The 11,507-nt window shown below is 33.3% G+C and overlaps 1 protein-coding gene across 1 annotated transcript; it reads right to left on the bottom strand.

Moving 5' to 3' along the window:
* Positions 1–5,974: 5,974 nt before the first annotated feature.
* LOC110732520 (eyes absent homolog 4-like) lies at positions 5,975–11,479 on the bottom strand. The gene is made up of 6 exons (XM_021912470.1): positions 11,366–11,479; positions 10,167–10,458; positions 9,851–10,018; positions 9,508–9,601; positions 8,057–8,218; positions 5,975–6,394 (listed from the first exon to the last, which is right to left on the bottom strand). The coding sequence occupies exons 2-6, from the start codon at positions 10,416–10,418 to the stop codon at positions 6,114–6,116; spliced, it is 957 nt and encodes a 318-aa protein (XP_021768162.1). The 5' UTR covers positions 10,419–10,458; positions 11,366–11,479; the 3' UTR covers positions 5,975–6,113.
* Positions 11,480–11,507: the final 28 nt, after the last annotated feature.

Genomic DNA, 11,507 nt, shown 5'->3' with positions numbered 1-11,507 from the left:
ATCAAAAGCCCAAGGTCAAGGTTCAACTCTCCAATTGTGCTAAAGTCAAAGGTCAGCCCACAAAGCAAGCCAATTGGGCTAAGGCCCAACCTCTCCATGTATGATGAGGTATAAAAGCCATCATATTGATACATTCAAGGGAGAGATTCATTCTGATTCATTCATAGATTCATATGTTCATTCATATATTCTGATATATTCCATGAAAGCCTCAAGCAACAAACTCTCTTGCATAGTTTCTTCTTCTTACACATTGTACTGACTTTAGCATCGGAGGGGCCTTCCTCGGCAACACCCCCGAGGCTAGTTTACGTGTGTTTACTGTGCAGGAAACCTTCGGCCCAACATAACTTGGACCGAATCCAGCCTTCTCCATTTCAGCGGACCTTCGGCAAGGTCCCATTGTTTTCACCCGAAACAGTAGGTAAAGTTTATAATTGAAACAAAAGCAAACACAATATAGTCATCCTCACAATATATTAGAAATGAATAAATCGATTGATTATTTGATATGATATGACATGGTAACATTTATTTATTGATTGTTGCAAATTGCACTGCATTTAGGGTACTAGTAGCCCAACCATTTTAGACATTTCTGTCAGGACTCCACATCCATGAACCTATATAGTTTTACAGACCTAGCAAATGGGTTATTCGGGTCAGGTACGGGTCGGGTCATTTTGGGTCAGTTAACATTCGGGTCAGTTACGGGTCCGGTCGGGTCATTTCGGGTTTCGGGTATGTTCGAGTCAAACCATTTTCAAGTTTAGTATATACGGGTCATATTCAGGTCGAGTCATCTTCGAGTTGTTCCATTTGTGGATCAAGCTCAAATAATCAATAATTTTATATTTTGTTATTGTTATAATAAGAACTATTAATTCGGTTTATGAGTTTGGTTATGGTTGAAGATGAACAATTTGAGTTATTTATGGCACCAAACATTTTTAGTTCAATTATAAGGTAATTTTAGTTCGCGACATTTCGGGTATCGGGTCTATCCAGGTCAATTCCGCGTATCGGGTATGTTCGGGTCAAACATTTCGGATCAATTTCAGGTTGGATCAACTTCAGATCGGGTCAGTTCGGGTGTTGGGTCAAGATCAGATCAACTCCATTTTCGAGTCGGTATAAATCGGGTCGAGTCGGGTCAAGTTCGGGTCGATATTTTTGAGTCAATATCGGGTCATCGCGCCTGGGTCATGATTGCCAAGTCTAGACTTTTACTGCACGATTTTATTTTTGTTATGTTACATGGGTAACCTAGCTTGCTAGAATGATCTCTATATTTACAGTAACCCTAGATTAAAACTACAATACATTCGGTGTCCCACTAACAGTCTAACACTTCATTATGTTATTTTAAAGAAAAATATATACACCATGCAGTTGTTCTCAAATGGCCATAGTTATCAATCGTTATAACCTTTATTGTTTTTTTATGTCCGACAAAAATTAAACATGTTTTCTTATAATGTTAATACTACCTCCGTTTTTAAGTTAATCAGTTATTAATTACGTTGTATAGTTGATATCCAAAATTTAAAATTGAATCTGATCAACATCAGTCTCCCTCGCTCCCCCAAAAAAAAATATCTTACGATGTACCTATTATTTTGTTAATTAAATTTGTTTTAATGTTTTATTCACCGATTCAATAATCAATAGGCTATCAATCGGTTTTGATCAACATTAGCCTCCTTTATACACCCAAAAAGGCCAAACAAAGAATTATCTTATTGTGTGCTTATCTTATTTTGTTAACTTTGTTTTATTCATCAATTCAATAATCAATAGGCTATTACACGTCGATTTGAGAAGGAAAGACGGAACATTCGCAATCTAAGATAAAGTCAAGTGGAAAAATAGTGAGAAAATTGGAGAGTAAGAACAAAAAACTAAAATAAGAAAATGGAAGCATGGGCAATGGCAAAGCGGGGGGCTATAAGAGTGTTTGGAAAGACGTATGAGAAACTCGTGGTGTAAATATAGCCATGCACACTTAGGGTCCACTTTCATTATACTTTTCGTTTTTCTCTGTATCCCACATTTTTATGCACTATCCCAATTTATCGAATTTACTTTTGGAAATTCTTGCCAATTATTTACGCATTATTAGAAACGTCCATCGACAAAATGCCATTATCATAAACTATATACGTAGTATTAGCATTACATAATGTCAAAAACCAATCTCATCGTATGCATGACATGATATTGAATCATGTTATAGGGAGATCTTCGAACCAATGTGAACCCGATGAGAAGATATTGAGTTCTCTTTAATTAGTAGTATGTAGCTAAGGTTCAATCATGTTCAACCTGTATCACTAGACCAAGACAAACTTAATATCTTGCTCATAACAGTTATAACATTGGTTATTTTAATCCGCTAATTAAAATGCACGCACCTATGAAATAATGCATTGAAGCAAACAATACACAACTATATACTTCGTATATGATTTTCAACATTAAATAAGATTCAAACTACAAGTAGACCCTGATGAAATGGTGAATCTAACAACAAAACCACCACCTACAAGTACATCGCCGAGATGTTTCCATATTGGAAACTCCCCATGTAATTGTCTACGTCATTCTTTCACCATTGTCCACCTCTTCCCTTGAACAATACCAACACTTGTTGGTGTCATCACAATTATTGATTATTGTAATTATACTTCTTAATTATATTTTTGTTTAATTTGAATACATATTTCAACTTTGATGATTTTCAAAGATCTTATTGATCACTTTAATAGATTATTTTTAGAAAGATTGTTAATTATGTCAATTCAGAAGTTTGAAAAAATTGTTATTGACATGCCATAATTGCTTACAAATTCAATGTGATAATTTAGAGAGTAAAGCACACAAGAGTACAGTGTGAGCAAAAAATTTTGGTAAACGTATTTTGTCTAGAAACTAGAAAGTAGGAAGATATTTGCGGCATACAAATATAATATGAAAGTAACAAATTGATGCTCCCTCTACATTTTTATTAATTAGTTGTGTTTACTCAACCTTAATTTTTAAGTCCATGTCTCAATCATCATAATAAGTTTTTAAAAAAATTAAAATCATTAAATTAATGGAAAAATGGCACAATAAGCCTATTCAAAAATAAAAATGGCATAATAGGAAAGTAGAACTCTAACATAACATTACAATTGCGCGGTCTCCAACGAACATCTTTGACCATAAATAACTTCGGTTGGGTATAAGTGAAATTTGTAAAAAGTTGATACTTGGATTATTTATAATAAGGGGAATCTAATATGATCCCACATGCTAATTTATTTATATTGTATAGCTCATAAAATGTGGTCAAAGTTATTTTATTTTGATCACATGAATAATAAGTGAGTCGAACTTATCGAATGTAGTATATACTTTATAGACTGTACCAAAAAGTAAAGCTTCAATACTTTAAAAGAAAAAATAAAATCAAATATCTAAAACTGACACTTAAAAAAACATATTTACATGAAATTGAACTTATCGATCCATTTAAATTTGTTTTTCTTAAACTAGACTTATTAATTGAACTTTTTTTTTTCTCTCTTGAACAGGATATATAACATATTTTAATTGTGAATTATAGTAAATAGCCTATTATCATTTGAATGACCGAGCTTACATTATTTGAATTGAGCTTGTATATAGCTAAAATTTTCTTTTTTCGAACTTATTAACTTATTTGAAGCTAATTTTCTACAAAAATTAAGGTGAGCACAATATAGAAGAGCATTAAAAATGGGTTGGGAGTAGTTAAATTGAATATTGACAAATTATAGTTTATCAATTTGACACTCAATAGCACATTAGTTCTCCATCTTTATCTACAAGATAATGTAAAGATCTGGCAGCCAAGATAATTGTGGCTTTAATTAGAGTAAACCTTGGATAAGATAATAATAATCCTATTAACGAATTGTGGCTCTAATTGTACAATATTTGGAGCTAGTCAAATTGTTTGTGCAGAAATCACGATTGGAATACTAATAGAATAGAATTCAGTCCAAAAACGGAAAAAGAACAAGGTTAGATTTATTTTAACATGTGATAATTGATAGCTACATTCATTTATGACTATGGGATACATCAATATATCGATATTTGTAATAGTATCCACTATGTATGAAAATGAACTTTTTTTAATGCTTTGATATATTGAAGTTTATTAATGCTACTTTGATTTGAAAAACTAAATACAATACATAAGGACAACAAATTATCCTAGAAATATACTTCAACGTGTTCGGCAAAATGTAGTTGTACAATAACATATAGTGATGGTTGTTACCTGTGGTAGTAGATGTTAGTTGTGAGAGTAACTATTAGTCTTCAATAATAACAAATCGTTAGCTATGAAGATAGACAATTAAGTATGAGTGTTTGGTAAAATATAGCGATTGACTAGGTGAGACTCAACTTTGAGTATTGAAATACAAAATGAGTTGTTTTTTACCTCCAATGTTGATACCGTACCCAATCCACTTCTCAATTTAGCAACTCATGTGAAGTCTAATTTTCCAATGGCTAGACTCTCTAAAGTATACTAATGTCAATTTCAATTTATTGCCCACCAAATCCGTATTATAAGTTTTTCAAAAAAAAAAAAAAAAAAAAAAAAAAAACCTTAAATAAATTACAAATATATTATAATATTGGTAAAGGGCTCACACTTTTTGTCAAATGAGATTCAAAGCTGAGTATCTAAACTTAGCAACTTTCCTTTGGAGTTGCTTAGTTTAGATATCAGCTTATTGGTATCCTTTGCAAAAAATACTCTCTCTCTTCTAAAAAAAATCCTTCAAGTCTCACTATTGGAGATGGTCTTAGAAGCTTCTACATTACAACTACTACAACCTATCAATTTATTATAAAAAAAAAATGAAACAATTATAAATAGCTTACTAATAAATGGACTCCTACATTGAAATATGATTAGCCAATGTTGAACCGGTATTATATCATAATTTTGATGAAAATCTAACATTTTAAAATTACAAATATTTTTGGACAAGGTGCATAATTCTTATTAATATTTATCCATTTTTTTTAAAATGTACAAATTACAAAAATAGATTTTATATAAACCGTGCATTGCACCAGTTATATCCTAGTGTATGCTATAAAAACATTTTTTATTTTTATTTTAGGATCACCAAATAATACTCGTACCGTAATTGTCAAAATTGGGCCTCATAACAAAACTAAAATACGGAAATTGAGACAAATTGTTTGAAAGAAGGGAGCCCTCAAAAACTCAAATTGAGAAAACAAACAATAAAGAACTTTTGATAAGGTTGTTGCAGCAACTTTAGACCACATTTATGCCCCATTAAGCAAACTGAAAATTGTCAAACACATGAAATATTTCATTAAATTTGCACTAAACAAAAAATCTCTAACGGATAAAACTTAAAACAGTGAAATTTCACGTGAAGAGGCCCATTTAGAACAACCAAGTCACATGGATGAATGCCCACAATTGTGGCCAACACAAGCACAAAGATGGTGACAAGTTTTCATTTGTTTAATGTCAAAATTTTGGCAAAAATATGTACTGTAAGTGATTTAAGAATTTATAATTTCAATTATAAGTTTTGAAAAATACTAAGTAGTTTTAATTATGCATAGTGTTATGACAATGTGTCCAACATGAAACTTTAATGGTAGGTCGTTTATAAAGAACACACAGAGTCAAAACGTATCGAGCATTAAAAAAAATATTTAAAATTGGAAAGCTAATTTCAATTACTCTTAATAACATTCAGTTATGACATGTCATAAGCATCTTGCTCAAATTGGCAAATACGAAGTATGATTTAAAATTTAGGTTAAAAGATCAAATCATAAATATTCATTTGAATTTCTTGATTTCCTTCTTTTTGTAGAAATTGACCAATTTCATAAAATTAAAAAAAAAACAAAAAAAAAATGAAGTTACAAAACAAATCAATGGAAAAGGAAATATACCAAGTGCTGAATACCGAAAAAATGAAGAAATGTTGGTCGACGAAATCATCAAATCCTTACGTTGTTACAATTTGCTAACATATAGACCTGATCTATACAAGAATAGATCTCATAAAAGCTTTCTACGTCGTAGAGGATGTGGTGTCTTGATCTTCAGTTTCAGCATCAGGACGTCCATAAACAACAGAGAGATAATGGCCTACGGTTTCTTTAGTGAGGCCAGGAAACCTGTGGAGGCCGTCTGGTTTTGGGTCAATTTTCACAAACGGCCACCTCAGAAACTCGGCAGCTTCACACTCTTCCCATCCATCCCCAATCACACAGAACTGAACTTCGGGTCCACCAAAACGCTCCTTGATCCACGAGAAACAACGAAGCTTCCCTACATCCCATGCACTATATACTGGGAAAGTTTTATTATACCCAATATCAGTACTTATCTCAGTACATACAAACAGAAGCAGAAGAGAATTAAGGACTCAGAAAAACTATACACGACAGGGAACTCGGATGCTAAGAGGCCCGGCCTGCAAAAAGCCATTTGATTGGTCATTAATACTTGCTTTTGGGCTGGGCCAGTTCATCATCCCTTCCAGTTTCCACAGTACTAGTCTAAGTGGAGAGCTGTACTAAGGTGATTTCCTCACCTACCTTATCATCTTCGCAGATTAACTAGTACCTAAACAGGCCCCTTACAGCAATTAGCATGTTCATGAAGATGATGATGCATATCTATATAGAGAAGTGACATTGGAACGAAAATCCCAACCAAAAAGGCTTTGATACATTGAATTACCTCTTGAAAATGTTATCTTGCTCTCTCTGCCAAATAGGAATTGCTCTAAAAACAAAAAATTCAAAATATCCCATCCTGGAATATCTCATAATAATTCTCATTACATAGCATCTGGCTCCACCCTCTTCAATGCCGTCTCTTTAAAAAGCATTGCCATCCACAATAATTAGCGACGTACAGAGTTGAGCTGGCTTTAAGCCTTACTCTGGATAGGTCCTACTAGTGAACAAAAGCTAAGATTCCTATCATCAAATGAAGCATTATGCTATGAAACCTTTACAATTTGATGTTCAGACTAAGTAAAAGCCCCAACAATATCAGTGTTGATAAGACATAAAACAGGTATGAACAAGGGATATGGGACCAACTTGAGGGAGAGAAATGGATGCATCCAGGAAACAATAAGAGGAATCAGGCTTATCTTCTTTCTCTCTCTCCCTAACAAAGTTTCCATTATTTATAAGCTTAACAGATCTGGAATTTATTCGAAGATCCTTCTTCACTACTTAAACTTTCTCAATAATTGAAGCCATTAATCAATGTAAGGATTTATTGTAGATTTAGAGCATTATACAGAGAGGCATCCCCAAGGCCCATAAAGGTGGTATCAATATAATCGATGAAACTACAAAAAATGGTGTGGAGAAATTCCTAGTGTCATTATTACTTTCCCTATGATACTTCTGTCCTATAAAATTTCTTAGAGCTCGTAGGCAAACAAGTACAATGGAACTATTGAAAGAATGGATAACTTTAGTTTCAAAGGATGAGAAAGATCCATTAAGGTTCACCCACATTATTACTATATTAATATTACATCTGCCAAGCTGAAAAAAGAGTACAGGGACTCTTAGCTGCAAGGCATTTTCTGCAGCAACTAAGCAGGTTTATGCTAATAAGTCCAGATTAATTTCCTACATATTTTTCAGTAGAAAGAGATATGCTTCTTACATATTAAGAAATTATTAGTGATCACATCGTAGCCAAACTTATAAAGATGGTTCCAAAACTAGGAACTAGCATTTATATATAAATTGTCTATCTCATCCACTCAGTATCATAGCCTTATAGGAGCTGTTAGCCAATATCTGACATTTTCCAGGAATGAGCTTTTGACTATCACTATATAGTTGTATAATTCTATGGGAAAACTATATAGCAGAGATATCAAGAACTGCAAGGATAGCATAGAGGCATTATAGGCCCAACAGAGGATGATAATTTCAGCTGGAAGATGATGAGCAAAACGATAGTTAGAAGGGAACTTACTATTTTCACAAGTTAACAAGCTGTCCAATTTAAAGAGTAAACATTTGACTAGGCTCGGAATCAGTGATCCAGCAGTCACTAAGATATTAATACATTGGAACTCTTCACATCCAGTGGTTACCAATTCCCTATCACCTGAACAATGCTGCAGCAAGGCCCGTGCTGCATCAAAACAAGAGAATGTTTTCATGTATGCTGTCAGAAGTTAAGGCCTGCAAGCACTATTAAATAGGAGTCCGCAATGCAACAGTGAGGCAGTGACACCAAAGTGCTTCAGCAGTACAGCAAGTGATTGAGCAACAAGAGTATCATTTATTCCCAAGAGGCCAAGACTACAGAAATAACTAGATATAAAAGTTCCCATCAATGGCATGATCATATGTTTGACAACAGTTTCGGTCCATTATCTCATTTTAGAAAAAAGTTAAATCAAACCATCTCATTAGTAAAATGCTTGAATCAGAATTTGGTATGTTTGTAGAATAGTGAAGACAAGCAAGCACAATAATACTACATTCACAAAACAAGGAAGGTTCATTAAATCATAAGAAACAAAAATCTCAAGATAAGAATCTTCAGGATCCACGTCAATAGTCAAATTTGAGACAATTACTACACTAACTATATCACGTATGCTTTACAGAAAAATATTCCCAGGAAAAAAACCTGATGCTAACATGGCTTTTCCCTAGCTCTTTCTTTTCTTTGTTCTTAGCTACTCTAGCTTATACTCTATGTCCATGTTGCAGATAAAAGTGGCCCAGAATGACCATGACTTCATGAATAATACAGAGTAAACTAATGTTTAACTGCAAAATATTGGAAGCAATTGTTACAACATGCAATGAATTCACGGATGTGCCCACTTATGACATACACAAAAGATTTCAATTCTATCTTCATGCCAAGACAGTGAGAAATGACATTAACCCAAATTTTCAACAAGTAATACAAAAAAAATTATGATTCTATCACAAATGATAAAGCTTATAAAAAGAAACTTGCAAGTAACACCAAAAGGTTAATAAATAGCAGCTGTCACAAGTTATATTTGTATGCAAAATCTTCTGGCATTCAACAGAAATTTTAAGCTTCCTCTCTGTGATTCACTCATTAATTAGCTCTTATATTAGGTTTATTGCGGTGTGTGGAGGGGAAGAGGGTGGATGAGGAAGGTTTATTTAATTACATCATCCACAAGTGTAGTCAGTTCACTAAGCCTTCACGAGGAAAAAAATTAATCCAGTAACCCAGCCTGATGAAGCAACAGTGAAACTCTAGCAGACACTAAGTATAGGTTTTTTCATTTTTTATAGTGTGTGTGTATATATATATATATATATATATATATATATATATATATATATGTTTTTCGTCTTATTCTCAGTTCATTTACGGTGCAGAGGGATGCAGTGACCAAGTATGCATTTCACCCAGAGAATTATACATACCAGAGGAAAGCCATCCATCAGTGTAACTATCGGTAATCTCATACAGATTATTCCAAAGTTCAAATTTCTTCTGGTCAAGTATAGAATGCAAGCCCTGAAAGAATCAGAGAAATTAAGTCATGGGAAGAATAGGAACTAAGAGGTAATAGGAAAAGGAGGAGACAACTTAATAGCTCATAAAAGATACACAATGTCTGAAATAAGTACATATTGTGCCACAAAGCATGTATCTAACAATACAGAAGTGCTATATCCTATACCAATTAGCAAATTATCACAGAAGAAGAAAGCAAACAAAAACCAGAAGAATATTTAATAAGGCCAAGGTGTCCATAGTGAATACCTGTTTATACTTCTGGGCTATTATCCTATGACGATAAGCAAGCTTTCTTTTGTTGATGTCATCTGTTGGAGAACCAATGTTGTCTTGGCTAAAATCATAATTAGAGAGATCAACCCCGTCATCGTACGGGCTCAAAGCATCAATCACAGGCTCATTGTATTGTTCTATCTGCAAATGTAGATTACATTAAGCTTTCTGAAATCGCCAGCAAGTATCTCTTTGGATACCTCTAAGCAGTGAACACTGACTTTAAAAAGGAACCATAAGAGCATGGACAATCGTATGATCATTCAATGTCATAAAGCAGCCAACATACTTGTTCATAGAAGAAATAATCATCGCAAACATCAAGAATATATTTTTCCCACATCTTTCCAATATCAACGCCCTTCTGTACATCCTTTACACCACTAAATGCTACTGCATATGTACCATCCAACAACGACTTCAACAATATCAGTGTCTCATCCATATCCCATATGTAGACAATCTTTTTCCGAACAGCACTACTTTCAGCAACATGATTCTCATTTTCAAGAGCAGACTCACTTTTACTACAATCACTCATAGTGACACTTCTCGAAAACCAGCGGAATCAACACTGTAACCTGAAACACAAAAATAGGGAAACCAACTTCCTCACAACGTAACACAATTGAAATCGACTTCAAAGCATAAGCAATAGCCAAAAATCATTGAACAAGTATAAATGCTCATGAAACACACTTGGTCATTTAGCTATACACTCAAACATTTGGGAACTCAAAGAATACCCAATTACTTCATTTCAAACCACTAGGTATCAGATTAAGGGGTTATATTCATTCTTGAGCTCAGCTAAAACATGGTATTTGCCTATTTGGTATCAAGGTTCCAAACCCATATCGCCCGGGTTTCATTCATGATTCCAAACCCATACCACTCCGCAAACCAAACAACTCTCAAAATAAAAATTACTAAAACATGAGTCATTGAGTCATAAGTATGGGCCATCCCAACTTGCATTAATATAAGATGTGGGAACATTATCCAAGTATAACATATCTGTATAAAAGCTGTTTCATCACAATAACACAGAAGTAAAGATTCCCACGAAACCAAGAATAATTCAAATCAGATTCAGGGTATTTTTCTATAATAAGTTCAATTAAAAAGACCTAGAAAGGAATATTGATACCAAATCGCATAAAAATAGAATTTTTATACTCAAATTGAAAAAAAAAAAAAGAAAGATGAAAACTTGGTAACAATTTTTTGCATAATACTGGTGCATTAGATAGAAAATGATCTCCCAATAATGCGAAAAATTGGAGCAGCCAGTGTGAGATTAATTAAGCAATTTCATAAGTAATTAGCAAAAAATGGATCAAATTAAGTAAGTCAATTAACACTAATGAAACTTATAATCCTAATAGAGTAGTAGCAAAGTACCAATTAACTCAAGCAATTCAAAGTATTGAAATTAGATATTACTCGTATTGAATATAAATTCGTGGAATCAAAAGAAAAGCTCACCTGAATATAACAGTTTGATCTGACTTCAACCGTGGAAATATAACGAGGAGTTCGTTGATGGGGAGAAATAGTTAAACGTTGCCGTCTTGACAAGTTTCAATATTCTCCCTAAATAATAAGCCCACATTTATATTTTGGAATT

The sequence above is a fragment of the Chenopodium quinoa genome, unplaced genomic scaffold (genome assembly GCF_001683475.1).
Source record: "Chenopodium quinoa cultivar QQ74 unplaced genomic scaffold, ASM168347v1, whole genome shotgun sequence".
In the NCBI taxonomy this organism is placed as follows: Eukaryota; Viridiplantae; Streptophyta; class Magnoliopsida; order Caryophyllales; family Amaranthaceae; genus Chenopodium; species Chenopodium quinoa.
This window is presented reverse-complemented; position numbering and strand designations above follow the sequence as displayed.

What these genes read in the sequence shown, in the direction of transcription:
- LOC110732520 (XM_021912470.1), bottom strand. Translation starts at nt 10,418, where the DNA reads ATGAGTGATTGTAGTAAAAGTGAGTCTGCTCTTGAAAATGAGAATCAT. An exon ending in ATTATTTCTTCTATGAACAA is followed by an intron (nt 10,019 to 10,166) that starts GTATGTTGGCTG and finishes CTACATTTGCAG; the next exon opens with ATAGAACAATACAATGAGCC. An exon ending in TAGCCCAGAAGTATAAACAG is followed by an intron (nt 9,602 to 9,850) that starts GTATTCACTATG and finishes TGATTCTTTCAG; the next exon opens with GGCTTGCATTCTATACTTGA.